General features: G+C 42.5%; 1 protein-coding gene across 3 annotated transcripts in view; it reads left to right on the forward strand.

The window, feature by feature from the left end:
* The window catches only part of myo1b (myosin IB), a 71,940-nt gene that overhangs the window by 15,015 nt on the left and 32,690 nt on the right, over positions 1 to 24,235 (forward strand). For all 3 annotated transcript variants that reach the window (XM_080038619.1, XM_080038620.1, XM_080038621.1), the window contains 3 exons: positions 18,386 to 18,480; positions 21,221 to 21,325; positions 23,114 to 23,160. In XM_080038619.1, the coding sequence (XP_079894745.1) occupies positions 18,386 to 18,480; positions 21,221 to 21,325; positions 23,114 to 23,160 (247 nt within the window). The remainder of the gene's footprint in view (positions 1 to 18,385; positions 18,481 to 21,220; positions 21,326 to 23,113; positions 23,161 to 24,235) is intronic.

Consider the following 24,235-nt stretch of genomic DNA (forward strand, 5'->3'; position numbering starts at 1 on the left):
CCTGCAGGCAAAAGCAAGCTCTTTGGCTTTTACTTTACAGCCAGCTACACAGAACTGACATGACACCGTTTCAGGCTTGTTTGTCTTCTGCTTATGTTGTTTTTCAGTGTCAGTCTATCTATTCCCTCTTTCCTTTTTTTGCAAACTTGTAGGGACTACTGCTGTGTACAGGGAGGGATTCTCATCGTCAGCTAGTGTGTGCATTTTTGTAATGGAAAGCATGATTTCAGCAAGAGTAACCCTAACCCTGAACAACCCCCCCCCCCTTTTAAGTACATATGACAGATGAGCTTGTTTAATACCTTAAACGGATCCGTCTAAAGTGCATAAAGCATATTGGCAATTTTTTTAGAGTACCATTTGAATCAACATTGTCAGAGCACATATGCCAACACGTTATATGTTTTCAACAACCCTAGACGAGCCTTTTGTGACTGGCCTCCGTTCTTAAGTACATCACCACACGGTCATTTAGATAGTTACTGATGGCTAAAGGCTCAATAGCCAACCATTTGTCAAAGTTGTTACAAGAAAATGTTCATACCACACTGACGTGACTTGAAACCTGCGCTGCCTCCAAACGGCGGTGATGAAAGATGTCTGAGCCAGACAGGCAGAAACACTGGTCATTTCTTCTAAAGCTCCAACCCCTAAGGTCTTGTCTGGAAAACGACAGATGTAATGCTTTTTGCCTTCCGTTTCAGAAAAAATAGGTTGCGAGTTATTTGCATTGGAGCTGATGGCTGACGCCATCTGTAAATGCACAGTCAGGTTGAAGTCACTGAACCTCTGCATCATTAGCAAAATAAACGATTTCAATTAACTTGAACATCACATCCTCTTTAACATTATCGTACCATTAGTCCTGAAGTAAAGACGAGCGAGCCCTGCTTAACGGGACAGGCTATATTACAGGACCTACAAATGCCAGTCACAGGCAGACTGTTTCAACTTCCATAAATTGATCTTAATCCCCCGGGCAGGCCATCTGGACCAATAAGCTTTGTGGATTTACATTGATCATCCTCAAGAAATGTTAAACCCCCCAGTCATGTCAAATGCAGCGGGGCAGTTATTCTCAACTCCATGTCATTTTTAGCACTGACTCCACTATTGTCACACTTCATACAACATCGGCTGTCCCTAAACGTTGGGCACTCTACACCTTTGTGTCATCTATTTCATTAACATTCACTTATTCATTTATTAGCAACCAATGTGTGTGAAACTGATGCCAACACAAGCCTTGATACACACCAATATATTGGGAAATTCTTTCTGGAAATTCCAACTGTCCAATAAAAAGATGAGACTGAGTTTATCCTGTGCCTTCAATGTTCAACGTTAGCACAATAACTAGCTGCCCTCAAAGGCAATAACTGTTCTTCAGCTACAAACTGTTTTGCATCCTATGGTCAATGTTTAATATGGGCCTCCATGGTGCTCTGTGTGTGCAAGCTAACTGCTTCTTTAAACTACAATGTGTATGTAGTTAATTTGGTTACTTATTATTAGAAGGAATAAAAACAAGCTAAGTTGGCTGTATGCATCTGTTTCCACAGTTTGTGAGACGCTAACTAGCTAGCTAAACATTTGGCTAATGTTGAACACAAGCACATGGGGAGAAAGTTGATATTTATCGACCTTTTCATCGCTCCTGGTAAGAAAGGAATGGATATTTCCAAAGTATGGTTTACCCAATATATGTTCCATTATGTGCACAATTTTCATCCTGAATGCATACAGAATAAATACATAGAAATGTGTAGGCCTACATCTTTCATCAGCACAAACAAAAGCTCTAACCATTCAGTCTAATAGTGTTCATATTGGGAGTCTTGTCAACTTCGGAAGGCAACACAGCTTTGACACCAATTGAGATGTTGTAATTGGATAGGTTGACTCAACTGGTATTCAAATCAGAGCAGACCCCTTACTGATCCACATATTCATTAGAGAAGCCAGATTTTTTTAGGCAACAGAACATTTAAATAAAACGGAAATACCTTCCGATTGCTTCCAAACCAGAAAAGGTCTGTGGTCTTTGTGACCCTGTTTTTGCTGGTGGCTGAGCTTCAACAGGCTAAAGGGCATAATAACAACAGTAACTGAAGGGGGATCAGTGTTGGCCTTTAATTAAGGTATCACCAGGAGGTCTGAGGCATCTTGCTCATCCTGTCCTTGATCCTCATTAGACACTGGAGAAGTATCAAATCAGCAGCTCAGAACAGGATATTAGTCCAGGCATTATATAACCTGACCTCTCAAAAATTGCAACAGAAACCATTCCAACTGTTTTTGACTCATGAATATGTAATAAATAACATACTAAAAGTCTTAAGGAATCCAAGTGGTGGAAAGTTATTTTCTAAGGGTTTTCTTAACCATACCTTTTTATGTCAATTTTCGGATTCCTAAAGTACTGTTTTATGGTAGCTCTGGGGGGCTCTGAACATTTTCAGATATTAAGCCATTACAAAATCGAATCATGGTTGCCATGGCGACCATTTTACTTTCCGCCATAGCCTAATTATGCATTTTTCATCATAACTCCTGAACCAAACATAATACCACATAACTAGTGATGTCTAACCCTATGTGTTCATGGTCAGGGATTACTATGATACCACATACAACATCAGAAACAGTTAAGGTTGGGCACCCTTAGCTCAGTTGGTAGGGCGTCTCCCCCCCCGGGCCGGGCCCAGCAGCAGATCCGGGTTCGATTTCCGCCCGCGGTCGTTCTCTGCATGTCACTCCCCTCCTATACAATAAAGCTTAACATGGGGCAAAGAGGGGAAGACATGCAGAGCACTTAACCAGGCTGGATTTGAACCCGGGTCCTCTGCGGCATAACCACTGTGCCATGAGCACCCCCTGTAATTGTGTCTTTCTTGGAGATAGTTCGGAACTGTGTGCGTTGTTAACTTCAGCACAAACTGGCATGGAGTGAAACCATGTCAGATGTTGCAGCCATGTCATACCTTGCAATCTTGTGATGCCACCACTGGTTTTCATACTGTCATTAGAACCTGCTCAAGATCCATGGACATGCCAGCCCATAGGCGATCACTCCACATGGAATCCCCCTACAGATCTCTGGTTAATATCTGGATGGTGCTAATGGATCTTGCACATCCTCTGCACACAGGCCTGCCCACACAATTGGCTGGGCCCCTGAAAACCTGTTTGTAGACTCAGGAAAATTACAGAGTAACTAGCCTGTCCTGTTTATAAGAATGTAGAAGAACTACAAAAGGTACCCAACCTGTTTTTTCATGGGGTCCAAATACTTTTCACAACCACACCCGTGAGCAGGAACGACTCAGGAAATATAATCCAGACAAAACTGTTTAATATCAACCCAATCTTGTCACCATTTGGCACACAAAGGGTTTATAGGATGGATTATGTGTGAAACAGTTACACTCCGCTGTGCTCAATCTGAAACATTTTGAACATTTCTGCTTTTCTACTGCTTTTTAAATGGCCTTAAGCAGAGCCGCAACTCTGTGTAAACACCCAACTTTGAATAGATATTGAATAGTTTGCAATGTGGCGAGGCTATGAAAGCTGTTTGTGTTGCTTTAGATATCGGCACTAGCAACGCACGTGGACATGTTTTTTTCTTTCTCATTTCCTGTAAGTGTTGGATCTCATGACGTTTTTCAAGTTAATTCAAAGAGTTCTTCATACTTGAGGATTGGTATCTGGGCTGGGCCCCTGAAGACCTCCAGTCAATGAACCCCCCCCGCCCCCCTTACCCATGCTTTACTCGTATCAATGCGTGTGAGTGCGCTCATCCCTCAATAAACACATACATGTATTTGTAGAGAGAATAACTATCTTATCAACCAGGGACTTGCAGGGACAGTTGGGGGAGCAAGGGCTTATTATTTTACAATAGTAGCACGTACATTTCTGACTTAGCCCAGCATACCTACCAATTTATTTTGAATACCCACTCACACAATTGTTTAACAGATCAGCAGATCTCTACAAAATAATCAGTGCACACAGAGACATTGTTCTTCTTTAGTATCCACTAAAGCAATCTAAAAGTTTTCACAATTTGCACGTTTTCTATGCTACTAGTTTCTGGTATAAGATACATTTACACTAATTGACTGCACCAAATATTGCACTCTTTTGTATTTCTGCACATGACAATAAATCATTTGAAATATTTTGGTGGTATTGTTGAAATAAATAACGCTTAAAAATTAACATCAACTACAAATTCTTCACACAAAAAAGAAAAAAAGGTTATTCTCTACATGAATAACCAAACCAACCTACCCTTCAAAACTATAAAGTTGGCCTATATTTGGTTGCAACATTTAGGCTTAGTTCATTCTGCTCTCATCACTGCAAACTTACTGAAAACATTACTGAAATAATTACAAAAAGTTCTTAATCTTTGAACACAAATCTGTTCCTTCAGTTATTTCCAACTTCTTTGTGCCTTGTATCTTTCTTTGCATTAAGAACTTTTTAAGGTCTATTTTTATTTTTAGAAACAATACAGAAAGCAGGACCTTGGTGGTTACAATGATTAAAACAGGATGATGCTGCTCGTCAGCTGCATTGTGGTATCACTTGGCTGGTTGGTCGATTAGCCAGGTTTCTGAAAAACTGGTTAGACCTGGCTGGCCGTGTCAACCTGAAGACTTATGTCAAAGCCTTTAGAAGTTATAGTCCCCAAAGGGAAATTATTTTTCACAAAAATTTACTTTATGGGAAGAGATAATTTAAACCTGAAAACCTGTTTGTAGATTCAGGACAATGACAGAGTAACTAGCCTGTCCTGTTTATAAGAATGTAGAAGAACTACAAAAGGTACCCAACCTGTTTTTTCATGGGGTCCAAATACTTTTCACAACCACACCCAGACACAAGTAGCTTTTCTACTGCTTTTTAAATGGCCTTAAGCGGAGCCGCGGCTCTGTGTAAACACCCAACTTTGAATAGATATTGACATAAATATCTAGGTAGGTTCTTGGCTTCCAAAGACCATGGGCCCCCCAAGTGGCTGGCGCCCTAGAAAGCTATGGGCGGCCCTGTCTGCACATACTGTAGATGTGAGCTGATTTTGTGTAGAGATTATGCCCTGATACTGCCATGAAAGGAAGCATTTATGATATTGTTTCAAGGTGAAGTTCCCAATTCTCAGAAACTTGCAAAATATGTCTACCAATGGATTTTTAAGGATTCAGTTTTGCATTTGAGAAGTCATCTTATTCTGAGAATCACATCAGAATGGCAAGCCTTCTCTGCAGACATCGTCTATCAGCTTTGCATATATTGCAGCAACTTAATTGACACCAGAGTTTTATAAACGATCTCCAGCAGGTATCATCTGCTGATGACATCTCTTCAACATAGTATTTTGGATCTCCTTGCAGCTAATGGGGAGTTACAACAAGTGCATCAGGCAATTAACGACTCTTTCAATGCAAATCCCATCCAAACATCTTCCCTGTCATAATGTGCATAACGGCTGCATAGAAAATCATTATCACTTCCTCTTCCCAGCATCAACCATGACATGCCCAATGGACCCCAACAACTAATATCAGTGTGGAAGCCCCAAGTCACTAACCTCTGGTTCAGCTGCTTTCATAAGAAAATGCCTTCCACCAGTAGTTGATAAAATTTGATGATTGGGGTGGAATTGTGGCAGTGGGCATGTTCACATAGGAACTTACATGCGGAGTAGATGCATGTAGGGTCACTACGTCTCATATCAACCAATGGGGTAAACACAAAGGATGTTTACCCCGGGTGATTGCCATGCTGTGCAAATTGCATCATACTAGACCATGCTGGCCTTTGTGAGACAAACAGGATGGCAGTTTTCCATATGAGTTCCAGGTCTGCTGTCGGGTCATATGGTTCTGATCTCTCTCTCTCTCTAACTAATAAAGGCAAAAATTACCCAAAAATAACTTGACATTGTTATATTGAAAACGTTTAATACATTTATGGCAAGAAAGTTAAATCAAATGAATATTATGACTTCATAGTTAATCATTTATTTGCACATGCATTGTACCATATCTCTCGTTAAACAAAGTTGTCGGTTGATATGGACAGTAATGAACGATTTGTGTGGATATCAGAAAATAATGTATGTATAAATTTTAAAAAATAACATTGGATTCACCCTTAACTATTGACCTTAACTGTTTCTGATGTTGTCTGGTATCATAGTAATCCCTGACCATGAAAACATAGGGTTAGACATCACTAGTTATGTGGTATTATGTTTGTTTCAGGAGCTATGATGAAAAATGCATAATTAGGTTATGGCGGAAAGTAAAATGGTCTCCATGGCAACCATGATTACATTTTGCAATGGCTTAATATCTGAAAATGTTCAGAGCCCCAAACTGTATAAGTGTACAAAGTGTCAAGCTCTTCTGAAAAGGTTAACAATTTTGCACATATCCCCTCTATCATAAAACAGTACTTTAGGAAGCCGAAATAAAGGTATGGTTAAGAAACCCCTTAGAAAAAAACTTTCCACCACTTGGATTCCTTGAGACTTTTAGTATGTTATTAATTACATATTCATGAGTCAAAAACAGTTGAAATGGTTTCTGTTGCAATTTGAGAGGTCCACCCATATTTTCTCACAAAATGCCTGTACTATATATCAGTTGAGGCTGGAGTCCTTTATTGAGGTGTTTAGGATTTGCCATCAATCTTTTAGGATGTTGGGCCATGTCAATGCAGTCCCAATGATTGTCTGTGCCAAACATCATTTAAATAAAATTCACTATAGTGTAGTGGGTAACTCAAGACATTAATTAACACTCACCAAAAATGCACAATTTAATTTATAAAGAAGGTCAGTGCCATGATCATTTCCCATTTTACAATATCTGGATGACTACACTGATTGTTATGTACTAAATAAACATAGTATATGATCAGCAGAATGAATAAGTTTAAAGTATGTACAGTAACTTTAACAGCATACACCATTGGTGGTTATCATTTTGTATGTTATACTGCAAGAAACAAGGTGAAAGCTTGATGGACAAAATGAGTTTTCAGTTTTAGTGTATGTAGTCTAAAGCAGAAATAATATTGATCACACAATTGTTTGCAGAGATAAAAATCTACAGGCCTGCATTTAAAAGCTCTATAAGGCTTTGTGGCAGATGTTTCACTGAACATATTCCAGGGCATGATAAGTCATGGCATAACTCTATAAGGCACTATTGGTAAATGTTTAGCTATTGATTGCATGAAACAAAGCCATTGAATTTCTCACCTTCCTGTCGCTGCAGAGGTGATTTAGCAAAACAAATAACTAAGAGTGGATAACTGCTAAGCCGTTAAACCCCGTTCAAAGGCAGCACCTCCCCACAACAAACAGTATATATAACACCACTGTGTCCATTGGCAACACCCGCTTGCAGCTAAATAAGGTCCTTATGAAACCTTGTCACCGCATTCAGATCTGTTTTCTGTGACTCCCTGTCAAAAAAGCTGTGATAGTCAGATATGTCTAACACAGTCACTGGTCATCCCTGTCCTTGTAATAAATAGCACAGTCTGGCTATGTGTGTGTGTGTGTTCATTATGTAACTTAGTGTTGTGGGAACCGTCTAGTCTTTTTGAATGCAATGAAAGATTAATCTAGCCTAAGGTTATTGATTGAAGCTAAGATTAAGGTGCCCAAGAAGGTGTATTTTTATAACTGTTTCTTATGATAAATGCCATTGCATCATTATTGGCTCATTCTGTGTGTGTGTGTGTGTCTGCATCTCTAAGGATGTCTGAAATGCCTTGTGTGTACGTGGCAAGGCCCTTGTGTACGAGCACAAGTAAGGACCAGTGAGTGAGTGAGTGAGTGAGTGGGTGCAGGTGCTCATCTGTTTCACACCTGCTCTTGTACTCCCGTGTGTGTGTGTGTGTGTGTGTGTGTGTGTGCCCGCCCGCGCCCACCCACCCATCAGCTGGAGAAGAGAGCTGCAGCTGCTGCCCTATGTCTAAACGTTGTTTGTAGACTAATTGCCCGTTAAGTTCCCTCTCAGTTAGTTATGGCAGATAAACAATGGCTTTTGCCTTAGACAAAGATCAGCACAGTACACATTGATCAGTTAAAAAAGGAATGGCAGTTTTCATACATGCTGTTGTGAAGTGCAGTTCACCATTACTTTTGTCACAATATATTCCAAATGTGATTCAGGTGCATTTGTATAAGCAAATCAATTTTAAATAAAATAAAAAAGCAAAGACCTGCATCCATAAGACTGCATGTCGCTACAGGTCACACAACCATGACGGGAAGCTTGTTGTTGCAATTGCAGAAAACAATAATCTCATTTCAGTTGTGGTAATGGAAATGTGATTGGTTTTGATGGGATATTTCAACCTGAAACCAAAGTCTCAAATACCAGACTGTAAACCCAGCTGGAGAATGTCTTTTTTCATATTCCCACAGCTACATCAATCTGTGTTCTTACATATGGCCACCGGTGTGTCCATCATTTCCTCTGCCGGCCAATCTAGCAAACTGCTCTCTGCACAGATGAGGCACATCATAATTAACTGGCAGGTGTTCCCCCGCCCCCATGTACACACAGTCAAAGCATTAGAGATGAACCAATCAGTGGCCTTTCTCCACACGCGACAGCTTCACAGATGGCCTGGAGTCATCTTTTTGTACGTCCCTTGCTGCCCAAGCCGTGTGCGTGCGTGCGTGCGTGCGCGCGCGCGTGTGTGCGGTATTTCCCCGATGTTTAATGAGGTATTGAGACCCCTGATGCTCTGCTCAATGCGCAGTGCCACCAGTGCATTGATTCAGGGGGCATCACCATTGGCTAATGGAGCGACCAGGTCCCCGTGCAAAGCGCCTTTCATGGTTTTCAGCTGTCATGCACATGGTTATGACAGCTTGGCTATGAAATCTGTTTTGTCATAGAGTTTTAACATCTGAGCATTTTGTGTGTGTGTCCCTACAATGCCTCATCATAGCATGTCTTATGTTACTACAATAAGTATTTTACTCAGTTTGGTTAAAAACATGACCATTGTTAGCCCCTAGTATATAAGTGTTTCATATATCTGGCATTGTTCTAATCCTTAATGGATCATAATATAAGACGCATCAAATCATTCATAACTGTATAACTAACTAACATAAGCTACTGTAGTGTAGCCTATGCCTACTAACACAAATAAGACACAACACATTCATTTCATTTCATTTTCATCGTCGTGTCAAACAGCTTATCGGCTCTAGCTGATAGCTGACCAGACAGCGGGAGTCAGTCTAAAGTCAGACAATCACTTGGAATATAAAAAGCTAATTATTATCTCTCTGTCTAACTGCTTGTCTTTCTCTCTCCACTGTACACAGTCACTCCGGCAGCATTGGAAAAGAAATTGCGTGCCCCCCCCCCACCCCCATATGAAAAGGATAACTGTGCATATGAATGAAATGCAGTCGTGTAACCGCTTTGACGTTTTTGTAAAGGTTCACATCCCTAGATTCTACATGCAGGATGTTGAGTTGAGATGAAAGTCCTGTTGTACAGTATAGTGCTCTATCCTTGCATTGGTTGAACTTTGGAGCCATTTGCCCATCATAGCATCACTCTTGTGTTTACCTTTTCACTGTTGTCAGTTAGAACACAAGCAACAAGAAAAGCAACAAGTAAAAAAATATATCATTTCGTAGCTTTTGCAATATCCACACATGTTTTGGGATTATACGCGATACCTTGTTTTTTACTAACAGTCCTACGTAATTTGCAGCACACAACCTGTGCGTAGGTAGATTTAAGTGGGCACTTGAAATGGCATATTGTAGAGCGAGTCCTCTCCACCATGTGTGTTGGTGTAAAGGTGAGCTTGCTGAACTTAGAGGGAGGTGATGTTTGTGCATGGGCTCCTTTATCCACCCACATCTTCAACCCAAGAATAACATGAAAATGTATTACAATGTATAAAGCTGCACACCATTATAATCATGTGTGCATACATACACCTACTTGGTCCATTAGCAGCATGTGTACAACACACACATGCACAAACGCGCGCACACACCTCTCATATTGGTAATAACCTACCCTTGGCACTTAAAAGAGCTATCCCATGCCACATACACAGACCTCAGTAGCACATAAATAGTAAACCTAGTGGCAATCATTAAAATAGGGAAGTTATGAATTTCTCCGTTCAACAATAGAGTATCTACCTGCCAATAGTGTAATACATCACTGATTAAATATTACCTGTGCTGTCATGTATTGCTCCTGTGTGCACACAATTTTATATTATTGATTTTCTTTTGTCCGTGACTGTCCAAAAACCGGTGTAAGGACAATGGATATTGAGACTTTATCTGTGTACACAGCTTGCATAACAACACCTGAAAAGGCATACTAAAAAGAAGGCAAACAGATGAGATGCATTTCAGTTTAGTGACCTTATAGAACCTTATATCTTGGACAATATAAGATACATTTGTATTTTTTTTTTTTCAGTGTCAATCCTCAAGTGGCTCACGCTCTTCAATTATGTTGATGCAGATGCTAAGCTAAGTAATGATTACCTGCACAGAAGGACACATTATCCCATGGTCCCAGTCTTGCACAGTTTTCCGTGCACAGCAGTACTGCAGTTGAAGTGTCAAAATGTAGAAATGGATGGAGCTCCTGATGTTGTACTGATGAAGTGCTGCTTTCACTGTGCAGGCTGCTTTACAGGCATGGTGTGGCAGCATGTGACTGCTCACATGAAATCAGACAAGCTGTTAAATAGATTTGGGGAAGAGATTTCTGTGGACAGAGGACTCAGTCGGCTGTGGACATTTGGCCAATATCTCCCAGAAGGCCTGACTTATGGGCCCCGAGGGTCAGGCTGGCATTACACGGACAAACTGTAAATGCTAATGGGATTCTAATCTGCAACATATCGGCACGCGGTTCAGCTTATGTCAGCACATTTAAACTGCCTGTCCAGCTTTGTGACAATGCTCTGATACATTGAATGCAAAAGGACCGTAGTGTGATTGGTCCCAGTTATCACCTGGCTGCAAACTTCTTTTTTTTCACTGAAGGTTGATGTTTCATTTCACTGCTTTAATCCGCTGATGCACGGACCCCGTATCTTATCGGGGTCTTCCACGGTTTATGACCAAGACCATTTACAACCCTTTCTTAACTGTAATATTTTACTGTAAACTGCTCATTTTAGCTCCGGACAAAGAACCCCTTTGAAAGCCTTATTCCCTTTCACCAAACCCTCTGGGTCTGTGGCATCCTCTATTTCCTGGTGTGGAGAAGGAGCGGGTGTCACCCACCGCTGTTGTGCCGACTTGTGACCACCAGTACACTGTGGGTCAGACCCACAATGACTCTACCATTGTGAATGGGCTGAGTGGGTCACATGAGCAGCCCCGAGGCCTTAGCTTCTTATGAAGACATGCCTGGTGATCTGGTCCTAAATGAGGCGTAACGGTTTATTTCTACGCAGCCTTTGTGTGTGTGTGCAAGTATGTGTGCAAGGGAGTGTTGCGATGCCCGTGGGGTCCAGTGATTACTCGGCTTATTTTTCCATTTTAGAAAACAAATCAAATGGAGTAAGGATATGAGAACTCATCCACTTCTTTAACTGGTGTAATATTGAGATACGATCGTTCCACGATTATCCACCAACTCAACTCATGCAAGATAGGAAACAAAGAAGTAGGGAGGGATACGACTGAGTGAAGACAGTTAGGGTGGGTCTTCATGGCAGTGCTGGATGTGACTTATTAGACACCATGTTTGAAGGGCCACGCCCCTCACGCCGTTTGCCAATTAGCTTGAGATTGTACACGAAGGCCTAGCTCAATGTTATCTTAGTTGAGCGTAGAAGGTTGGCAACAAGCACACTCAAACTTTCCTCAGGAATTTTCTAGTTATTATTATTACTACTTCTGCAGTCAGCAATGCACTGTACAATACATCCAAATATATTGTTCTGGTTTCAGTCTTTTACATTCACAGAGCAAAGTCTACTATCTGGACTCCTGATTGTACCAACAACATTGAGCACTGGATAAGAAACTGTCTCACATCTAGGAGAGTTTGTTAATCTGTAGCTCAGCACAACTTCAGTGTGAAGAGATGCTCATTAAGTTTCCTCCAAGAGGCCTGGAATGACCTAAAGCACTGCCACAGTGGAGGACTGAGTCATGACAAGAATAAGTCCTCAAACCTGACTTAGCTGGAGCTTCCTGGGCTATAAAAAGATGCCCTGCTCCTCTGTTTCCATCCTCCTGTCTGTGGCTCTGCATATGTGGCTACGTCTTTTTTCCCTCCTGCAGGGTGTTTTTCTATATCTTCCAGCCGAAGGCACAAGGCCATCGCCATTCATCATTGTGTGAAATCTCATGACTCCGACAATTTGGTCAACTCTTTGAGCCCTCTACCACCAATAATTGTTAGTCATTTGAATATTCTATAATTTTTTTTAAAACATTTTGCATACTGATTCTCACAGATGCTCAGACAAGTCTTTGTTGGAGGATTGCTTAGAGGATGTTTTGCAACCTAACTCAGCATGCTTATTTCCTGCTTTTCCAAAGATCAGACAAACTACTTCAGTGTGTGTTTTCCCCCCGCTGTGGAACACTAAATTGCCACGCAGTAAACTAAATGAAAAGCCCAGGACCCCCTCGAAGCCTGATGTATGGGTGGGGGACTATTGATGAGTAATTAAGCAGAGCGTGCTCGCAACGTCGAGTGAGTGTTGAATAAATTAGAGATCTGTAGCTGCTGCACTTGAGACTGAGCCTTTTAATCAGGAGAGTCAGAGGAATGTAAGACTGTTATCAGGATCTTCCTAGAGTATTTCCCCGTATGTTGAAGATATGCTCCTCGTCACCTGTTGTACAGTAGCGTGTTCTCAACCATCACGTGTGTGTGTGTGTGCGTGCGTGCGTGCGTGCGTGCGTGCGTGTGTGTGTGTGTGTGTGTTTCCTGCCCACACATCAGCAGGTTCGCCAACACTCTCTTAATGTGGACCATTGTACTGGGCGGACGTGTGTGTGAGCCACCCACTCTTCCACCTGGTCATAAAGCATCAGGAAGGAGTTGCTTCCTTGGCTGCTCCGTCAGAGCCGGGCGGATTTCCTTTGGCCTCTGTAGGAGCACTGAGATCACAGGGCTACTGTACCCGTAATAGAAACATAGCTGCATTTAGCCTCACATTTCAGGACAGATTGATCTATTTTACGGCTGGAGAATGAACATTTGTGCTGCATGTCAGCATGGAGACATGGCTAAAAGCCTCTGAGAAAGATTATTATTCTTTGCAGAGTAGTCCTGTCATTTCCCAGTAGCCTGGGTGGGCTGCACTCCAGCCCGTACATTACAGCTTCATTAGCATCTACACACTGACTTTAAAGTGTGCAGAATCTGCCCTTTAAAAGTACTCCACCCTTTTTCTGATTCAGGTCACACACTCACACTGCAGGCCCGTCATCTTCTCCCATGCCCAGTAACCAGGGCTTGGAAGTAAAAAGAACTGACTAGACTATTTTCTACCGCTTACCTCATGCCAGTGTGGCTTTGTGTTCACCGCTGCCACGTGCAAGTCCAAATTACAGCCTGCAGGGGAGGTGCCAAGCAGCACTTACGGTCCAAGGCCCCCCCTACACACACACACACACACACACACACACACACACACACACACACACACACACACACACACACACACACACATGCACACACAAAGATCACGGAGGCCTTTGGGATTCTGTTGCCCCACTAGCTGCTTCCTCTGCCTTTGATGGTGACCTTGGTGATTCATTATCATTTTGACTCGAACATTTGTGAAGTGGTAAATTCAAATGCGGTCCATACTGCTTCCATGGGCCCTAATGATAGCACAGTGTTGTAGCCACAGGGGTGTACATCCTTTTTTTAAGTACTGCCTTGTTTTTGTTGCTTTTGTATGTGATACAGATACAGATTTGTTTCTTGTGAGAAGTCAGTTGTGGCTTGGATTGTTTTTCTTTATTTCTTGGATTTAAAGTGTATCATCTGCACGGTTTTGGGTCTGCCCCCCCTTCCCTGCACTTCTATTCACATTTAGATTAGGAAGGTGTTGTCATTCATATTCATATGACCAGCTCTGTGCAAGTGTGTGTGTGTGTGTCTGGCAAAGGACCGCCCACCCCTATTTTGCACCCATTACTTTCTCCTGGTACACAGCCGCCACCCCCCCCCCCCACACACACACACACACACACACACACACACACACACACACACACACACACACACACACACACACACACACACACACACACACACACACACACACACACACACACACACACACACACACACACACACACACACACACACACACACACACACACACACACACACACACAGGCCTCCTTTGGGGGCAGGATCATTGTGTGATGGTTTGCTCATTGTCTCGATCAGGTCAGGCAACAGGGGTTTTCACAAAGAAAGCAGACATCTGCTGTGCTGTGCTGTGCTGTGCTGCCCTTTTCAACGGTGACGTAATGTCCTGTGGCAAGTCTCATTCACACATCCATGGGCTTCAGGTATGGATAGGGCTAGCGTTGTGATCAGAGATTGTGGGAATGGGATCTTCTGAGTGTGGAGCCAAAATCAGTGAATATATCATGATGAGCTGAAAAAAAGTATGTGTTAATACACAGCCTAGACTCTGTAAACTGGTATGTAAACAAAGGGTAGCCGACCTTAGCTAGCCACACGCCCCTTTGCATGTATTCTGCAGAATCACTGACTCCACTTTTAAGAGAAACTTGTATAATTGAAAGCTGCATTGTTGACATCTGTGTTTACGACGTTGATTAGCTGGATGATGTATTAGCAAAAAGAGACATTGTATAGATGTACGTACAGTCGACAGGGATAATAAGTTTTGATTGATCTGTGTACAGCAAGGACCATCAAAAGCAACGGATCTGGCACGGCCGACCACTGTGCTCCAACTAAGAAAATCAATGTTTGGCACATTAAGCATTTTGCCCTCGACCTATATACATCTATAACAGTAAAGTCAGTAAACAGTTGACAGGACTGTTCCGTCTACTCTAAATCATTACTCATCATCCCATGAGTTTTTAAGGTTTGTTGGTAGAGGGCCCACTCTGACGAGGGAGAGGGGCTGGTGGCGGGGCGGCATGGGCTCTGGTCCAACACAATGTGTGCTGCTGCAGAACCCTGCGCTCCATTAGCCCTGCCTGAGCTTTAACTCTGCATTGTGGCCTGGAATGCATTCATCTGGCTGTCCATCTCTGGCCCCCACTCTGTCATGGCTTCTTGGTAGTAATCAGCTACTTTTACAAATTGGAGGTCAATGTTAGTTCAGTGTGTGATTATATGCTCCAACCAAGTTCTGCTTCTCACCACACTGACTCCACTAATACGTTGGTTTCAGCACCAAATTAGATTAAGAAATGTTTTGACATTAGCTACTTTTTTCCGTGTCTGAGTGTGTTTGTAGGAGTGGGTCTAGATGAAATATAAAAATGGAGAATGATTCTGCGTGACCGTTGGGCATACATACTCAAATGCATTCTGAACGTTTCCTTTAGATGTCCCATTGACCCCTGTCCAACCTGTTCTTTTTTACTTTGCTGGTTGGTGTCACACTGCATTTCAAAGGGCAGTTAGCTTGACAGCCTAGCCTCTACAAGTAAATGTAACTTCAGAGCACCTTGGTAGTGGAATGGTTCCCAAGTATTATATATCTGCGATGTTGCCGGTTGGATTAGTTTGTTGCATGTCGTGCCCCCCCACACTCTCTTTCCCCTCATTTACTGTCTGAGTCATAGCTTTCAACTGTAACACAGGCAGAAATGCTCAAGAAACAGTATTTTAAAAAACTGTAATGTATACCCAGCATTCACCCTGGTACCAGGCCAGTGCTAGTGCCAGTTTGCAGTCTGTTAGGAACCAGTTTGCTTTTCCACAGGCTTGAGAGCTACGTCCTGACCTCACTGTATACTTCTCTGCTCTCCCAGCTAGGGCTAGCGCTAACAGAAGGGATGTGAATACATCACATTTTTTTTTACATGTGTTGCTTCCGGCTTTGCTTTGTGAGTCTGCATTACATTGACATCCAAACACAACTGGCCCAGTGTATTTCTGCTGCTGTTCGCGATCGATTCGGATGGCGATTATGTGTCGAATAAGTCTTGTAGCACTTTTTTTTTGTTCTTTAATATTGCGCTCACCAAGTTTTAGTCATGATATACCTGCACCCAGCTCTTGAAATAAACAATCTTGATTCCAGACCAGCAAAGGGTTGGTGCTGCTATATGGAACCAGTTTTCCTGGCCAGGAGCCGGTTCTTTTGCTGTGGAAATGCAAAGAACCGGTCCCCAAACTGCCTCGTGTCAAAAAGGTGTACCTGAGAGGTTAATATCCCATTTCAGACTCTGCTAGAAAGCTCATTCGTCAGGCCGTATGAAAACCCCTGTCGGCATATGTGAATGTCAGACATTCCTTCAAGTAATTCATGTCTCGTACACTTAGTGCATATAAATACTTGATTGATGATATTGCTCAGACCTCGGAGTGCCCCCACCCTCTAGGCAAGGCCCAAATTAGACACAGGGGAGAAACTATTCTGAGGCATTCCTCGGAAATTACCTCAAGCTATATTTACTCTGCACTATGACACTTAATGCCTAAAGATGTTGATCTTTAAAAGCCTGGAGATTAGGCCCTTGTTGTTCTTGAAGCTAGCAGCACATTGCAGTTTTATTAAGGCTCAACTGACTTGTTGAGCTATAGGGATTGATCGTCTCCTAGCTCGCGGGCATTTAGCTAGGCAGATGCTTTTGCTTTTATGAGCTTGAAAGAAAGTTTTTCTGACTGATGTTCTACCCAGCTAACCATTAGCCCAGTTTTCCTCCTGTGCTCGCTCCAACAGTACAGACAGACTTAAAGAGACGGTCATAAAATCCTGGCACGGCTCATCACGGAGGTCTTAGATGAAAGTTTTCCAAACCCACTCTACCTGGTCTCAAACTAACTCTAGCGCCTAGATCCTGAATACGTTCTCAGTGTGTCATAATGTAATCACAGCTATTACCAGACATTGGCTTTAGGGAAGAAAATGCTTGGGTAATGATTAAAAAAAATCTAATTTGCAGTCTTGTGCGCCGAGAAAGTTAGAAGGTAGTTCTCGCAGTAACTGTACGCTGACTGTGTGCTCGCCAAGTGGAAGCTGTAAAGAAGCTATCGCTGCAGCCTCACCCTTTGCTGTTCCCACTGTGTGGGCGTATCACGTTGAAGTTACATACCACAGTGCCACACAAGAGACACGTTGTCATCCACACCCTTGCTCTAAAACCATCACAAGGGATCCTGCATAAAGAGACCAATGATATATTGTTTAGGAATCCAGTAGTGGTAAAACTGCTATATTCAGTCCTACTTTCCCATTGTATCACTGTCCTGGAATGCACAACAATAACCCTGTTTTTTATAATAGGCACTCCTCATCCACTAATCCACAGGTCATTGTACATTCTGGGTGACTAAGTATAGCATTCAAACAAATGCATGGGTATGGCTTTGAAGCAGTCAATTATAATGATCTATTCTTATAACAAAGTGGTGCAACAATTAAAACTATTAGTTAATATCAGGGGAAAATGGCTTTGAAAGGTGGAGTCAGCGATTCTGGAGAATGCTTGTTGTCAAAATCTGTGAATATCTCCAAACAGTACGCTACCTGTCCATTCTGTGTGTGTGTGTGTGCGCTGAAAAAATAATCCAGGGTTAACAGCCCAGGCTGTGCTAGCTATGGTGGGGCTGCTTTTGTACAGAGCCCTAGACTGTGTATTAACTCCAGTTTTTTTTTCTCATTGCACACACAGTACGGACAGAGATATTCATTGACTCTGACCGTGATTTTTACAACAAGCGTTCTCCAGAATCACTGACTACCTTTTTTTAAGTGTACAACGGTTTTCTTGTATTTTTAGTTTTAGTGCAGGAGCTTTAGCAGCATTAGTTGTGTGGTTAAGTTTAGAAAAAAGGAATAGAACATGGTCAGTATTACAGCCATCCAAGCCAAATCCCAAATGTGCACTGGCCAGTGTTGCTAAATAAAATCTGCTGCGGTGGCTGTCCTACAGATGTGACCTAATGTCCAATAAAGACACATGCTATTGATTAGTGTGGCTGCCATGCGGCTTGGCACAACACAGTAGCATACAATTTCTCTGAACATTTGTTTTTGCTCACTATCTCCATACCTCCATTAAAAAGAAACTTTAAAATAAACATGTAAGGTCAACCAAGTGCATGCCATTGGAAAGTGAAGGCTTATGACTGTTTGCTTCTTTGTCTTCCAGCTATGCTTTGGCAGATGAGGCTTACCGTTCACTGAGAGACCAGGACAAGGACCAGTGTATTCTCATCACAGGGGAGAGTGGGGCTGGGAAAACCGGTAAGTAGCCAAATGCTAACTTCTTTTCACTTGTTATCGTCTGTATACTCCCGTAATGTGGATTCGACCCCTGATGTCAGGCATCACATACACAGTTGTACACACACCCCATACCATACCACATACCACAGACATGCCTGGCACAAAAACATCCCCTAAGGCTACTCATATCAGTAGCACATCTGCTCCTAGAATGAACATGAAAAGGATCTTCATATATCAAAGGTTGAGGGTGAAAAAAATGAACTTTTTATTCATAGTAACAAAGTAGTAGTCCCAGTAGTTGAAGACAAAATGGATTTCTGAAGGCTGCTGTTAGATGAGGGCTGGTATGTATAAAGTCACAGTGCGTATCCAGATCATATCTACCAGAGGCAGCTGGATGCCAGTATTTAGAGAACGACATGTCTGGACACAACATGTGACGGCAACTCTTTACTGGTTCGCTTGCACTCAATTAACAGTCAACAAGGCAACCTAAAAAAGTTTGTGTGAACCATGCATTGGACTATAATCACTAAATGGAGCCACTCGGTTCACTCCCCTGCTGGTCTGTTGATGTGGCCATGGTCTGCAGGTCAAATCCATATAAATATATTATTTATCCATCCATCCATTTTCCATATAAAATATCTTCCCGTACAGTAGGATACACAGGCATACAATCATATGTGTTCAAGTATTTTATTCACGAGACCTCCCCAAAAGCATTTATAGCGCTGCACAAGTGCCCACGCTTGATGTCGGTGGGGATATCACTTTCAGTTTCAAAGGAAAACTGTAATTTGCCACACTGGATCTGCTTACTACAGTGTCCCCTTTATTTCCAATCAAAACTGTCCATGTGATTTCAATCAAGAAATGGGCAATATTGAAAACATTTTATATTAACAACAACTATCACAAAGTTGTGTCACGGTTTAATATGCACTCTACTGATGCCTTGAATATCATTCTTCAACAAGTATATCAGTATTGACCAGTGATATCTAGACATGACCACAAAACATGTTCTAAAGATGATAAATGACTGTTTTGATTGTACAGTAGTATATAAGATAAGATAAGATATACTTTATTCATCTCAGCAGGGAAATGTAGGTGTTACAGCAGCAGCCAGCATACATATATACACACAACACATATAGGCCTACATACATATCCCACCTCTACAAAAGGGTAGGGGCATGGCCTCCTTACTTTAAATCAGTCACATCCCTGCCTTTCCCTACAACACGGATGCATGTGTGTACTACTATACTGATGTCATAATCATCGCCTGTATTGACATGACCCCACTGTTTTCAGCCTGTTGATGGGTTTGCATTGATCTGCTGCTGCAGCTTCCATTCCCTAACATCACTTCCCTTGTTAAAATGTTGGCAGTAAAACATGGAGAGCCACGAAGCCACACAACCATTTGAACAAAGGCCACTGTCAACACTCAATAAGTTTAGCCAGTTATCCAGACCAGTCATAATCATCTAAATAGTGAAATACCCAGTGAAACAACATTAAAACATATTGAGGGATAAGGCGATGGAAAGCACAGAGCAGTTTGTCTGATTTTGCTTGCCTCTTTATCTGGGGCCCCGCTCATGGAAAACCCTTACTCCAAGAAGCTGCTCGGCCAAGGCCAGGAGATACATTTGGATTGTGTTAATCTCCACGGCCCCGGAGCTTTGTAGTGGAATAAGGCCATCCAAAACACCGCCTACCGCATCGATATGGGTCATTGACTTTCATGTCTGGCTAGGAGTCGTCTGGCTGTGGCAACTGCAAGAGTGACGAGCCGTGCTATACCTAACATTATTATCAGATGCCGGTATGGCGTGCACAGGAGACATAACACAGTGCTATTGTCTGCCAGAGATCACTGAGGGAGTTGATTTTGCTATCCTGAGAGAAATGTGTGCGTAGGTGAAGCGCTGCACACCTTGTTATTCAGCAAGCATTGACTGTTAACTCTTTAAAAAAATAAAAATCTCCATCTCCCTCCACCCAGGCAAAACATATGAGCATGCCTAGAGCTGTTTGTGTGCCATCTCATCAGCAGTCTGTACCAGCGACTACTGTCAAGCTCCGTTCTATCCCCTCCTTGGCACCACACACACACACACACACACACACACACACACACACACACACACACACACACACACACACACACACCATCAGTTTTGGGTCACTGTCATCTCACTGGACGGGCGATATGATCTTCATGCCAGCAGTCAATCTTTCCACGGCATGTGGTTTGACTCAGACGGCACAAGAGGCATGTTAAGCCCCGCGTCGTGTCTCTCATCCAGAACATGTGTTTAGGGAACAGGCTGGACTGGCAACTCTTCAGTCCTAACACAGAAAGGTGGATGAACGGCCATCCAAATGAGGCCAGGCCTAGTCACTACATCCAAACGCTTCCCAGTAACTCTGGCCGTTTGAATGATGATAACATGATGCAATAACTGTCATGTTCTATAACTAAACAAAGCGGGGTCTCTGTTATGAGGCCTCTACTGCTCTATGGACCTAGACTAATAAATGCTCCACACCCCTGATGGGTGTCCGGGGAGGATGATGTATGGGGGGATTCTATTGGAAACGGGGAGATTGTTGGGCAAGCAACTTTTGTTTCTCAGTCATGTCTAGTGCTTTGACCTAATATTTATCTCTGTCTGTGTGTGTGTGTGTGTGTGTGTGTGTGTGTGTGTGTGTCTGTGCGTGTGTGTGTGTGTTCCAGAGGCCAGTAAGCTGGTGATGTCATACGTGGCAGCGGTGTGTGGGAAGGGCCAGGAGGTGAATAAGGTCAAGGAACAGCTGCTGCAGTCCAATCCCGTGCTGGAGGGTGAGTGAGCGCCAATTCACACTCCAGGAGCGTCCCAATTCAAGTCCACATTGACAGCGCTGTCTGATTTTGTACAAGTAGCCTTCTTTTACTAAATGTTTTAAGATGGGATGTACATGCTTAGTTCTATGCTACATTTCACGTACAGCGCTTAAAGGAGAAGTAAGCGATATGCTCATTTTAGCTAACGTCCTGTCAGTGACTAGCAGTTAGCAGTCCCCTCCCTCATCCCTACGTCACCACCACATGAACACACAGCCGTCTTCATCAGATAGTGCCGCGATGGAGAGCAGCGAGTCATCGTTCACAGGCACAGAGACCCGCCTCTTTATAGCGCTCTGTCTCCTGATTGGATAAAAACAAGCGGGATACTCAAAGTTTTATCTGGCAATTATTGCCAAGCTGAATGACTGGGAGACCCGTGTTATGAACTGTTTAAGTAATTGCTGTATGAATATAGAGTGATTTAACACGTATATTAACAACAAATATCCATACTTCTCCTTTAAGTTAGTTGTTCGATAGTTTTATTTATGCGAGTGCTTTATTTTATTATAATCTTTAATCATTTTATTGTGTGTGCCTAGGTTTAGAATATGTAACAACCGAGAAAAATAAATGTCGTCACGGCAGAGCTTCTGATAAGCTATCTGACACAGCAACTACACAACGACAAAACGTTAAGATTTAACATGTACACACTGACACACACGTACACATTCAAATGTTGCTGTCACAGGGAAGTAAACTGACCAACCAAAGAGCTTTAGGAGTTCCATACATTCTCTGTAAAACACTATTTGAATTTCACACACACACACACACACACACACAAACGCAGACACACGCGCACACACACAGTCTCCTTCCCACAGCTCAGTCCTGGCACAGGAACAGCTGTGTTTTAATTGGGGGCAGTGGACAGGAAATGCCCATGAATGATGAGGCTGTACATGCGCGGGCTGAGTCGCTGCAGAGAACCCTGCACATCTGCAAGAGTTTAGCTCGTGCAGATCTAATTGCCTTAACGCTATAAAGGGGGGAGAGGGGGAGAGATCCCACATATGTCTGTGATGCCTTCTCTCTCTGTGACTCTCTGCTTTGGCTTTCTTTCCTAATCACTATCAGTTCCATTCTGTGTCACCCTCTATTCCCTTTCATTCCTCGCTCGAGTTCCTCTCCCCGTCTTTAACGGTCGACCTTAAACGCACATTAATCAGCTGTTATCAGTGATTAAGCCGTTGTGCTATTAGTACCGTGAGGAAAGACGCATTCATGGCATTTTAATGTGTAAATGTGGTTAGACGCAAATTGAGAGTGCTCTGGGTTTGAAAATAGTGTTCAAAAAAGTTTCCTAATGCACATAACTCAAGGCCTACATATACACACGTCTGCCGTGACACGGGGAAGGCGTTCACACAACAAAGCGCATACTCGACAAGCATCAGGTGAGTTATTGTCTGTGCATAAGCCTCGGCACACATCAAAGCACGTTGAATTTGAATGCGGTGTGACAGCGACGGTTCAGCCCCATAAGCCTGGAAAGCCCTGGCGCTTTGCTTAATCCATACAGAATCACGGGGCTTCATCAGTACAAATGGCTTTGACATCCGGCCCTTTGATATGATTGACAGCACTCATTTAATAGGGGTTTGGTTTATTTGTAAACAAACTTTTGAATTGTTCTCATGCCGTATTGGCTTTTCACTTGTAACTGGATGGATTTGCATTATGACGTGTTGGTTGCAAAGTATTCATGGTGTCCATTATGTTTTCCCTCTCTTTCAGCCTTTGGAAATGCCAAAACCGTGAGGAACGACAACTCTTCCCGATTTGTAAGTATCCTCTCACAAACTTAACGAAAAACAATTGGAACTTGTTTTGAATGAAGTTCTTGTACGCTACGTTTTGGGCACAGCCTAGGATGTCCTCATTCAGACTTCATTCAAGCTGATTCCCCAGTATTGTGTCCATTTACCCTGCGTTCCAATTCCCATACTTCCATTCTATTTAGTATGCCAGAAAAAGATTTAGGACGTCCCAATACATGCTCGTCAATTGTAGTATCCTGAAAATACATAAATGCCCCACTAACTCCAATAGCATTGTGGAGTATTTGTCTTTATTCTTGACATTTCTAGACATAAAAAAAAAAAAAAAAAAAAACTTCCTTATCTGATTTTTTCTCTCCTGTGGCTCTAAAACTCTTCTGTACTTTAGTATGTAGTGTAGTAAAAAGAAAAAGTATGTGATTTGGAACACAGGGTCTGTGTCTTTTTCTCTACAAAGTGAAGTTGTCATTCATGTGCTTGTATCAGTTTAGGCCTCTGCTAAATTGAACCACATAGCAGAATCTACAATGTTCTGGTAGTTCATTTTTCCTCACTTCCAAAATGGCAGTTTAGCGGTATGTCAGCTCTCATGATGGTGACTCTGTTTTAGACACACACATTGTATTGTTGTCTTTTAGTCACACCAGCTCTGCCTGCAGGGCTTTGTCCATATAAACTGCTTTAAAGCTCACAACATGCAGAGGCCAATGTTTCCTGTAAATACATGTCCTCGCCGGTCAAACCAGTTGAGCACAAACGGAAAAAAACAAAACATGGAATACAGCGTCCTCTCCTGTGTCACATGTGTGCTTTGCTATCTTTCCCATGTAATGTGAAGAAATGTGTTGGATCCATACCAAACACAAGCCCACACAGCCTCAATTACAGCCAGGTTGTGATATATTGCACTCGCTCATGTTGCGTGGCCTTTTGTAAATGCTCTTTCTATACAGCATGAAGGGCCACTGACCTTCAGTGCTATGTAATGGCCACATGCCAAAGGGACCAAGCACACTGAACCTTCATCCCTTTCACTGCCAAGAGAAAACATACTCTTGTATGGTTGTTCAGATATTTC

This window comes from Ammodytes marinus (genome assembly GCF_949987685.1).
Source record: "Ammodytes marinus genome assembly, chromosome: 12".
Lineage (NCBI taxonomy): Eukaryota > Metazoa > Chordata > Actinopteri > Uranoscopiformes > Ammodytidae > Ammodytes > Ammodytes marinus.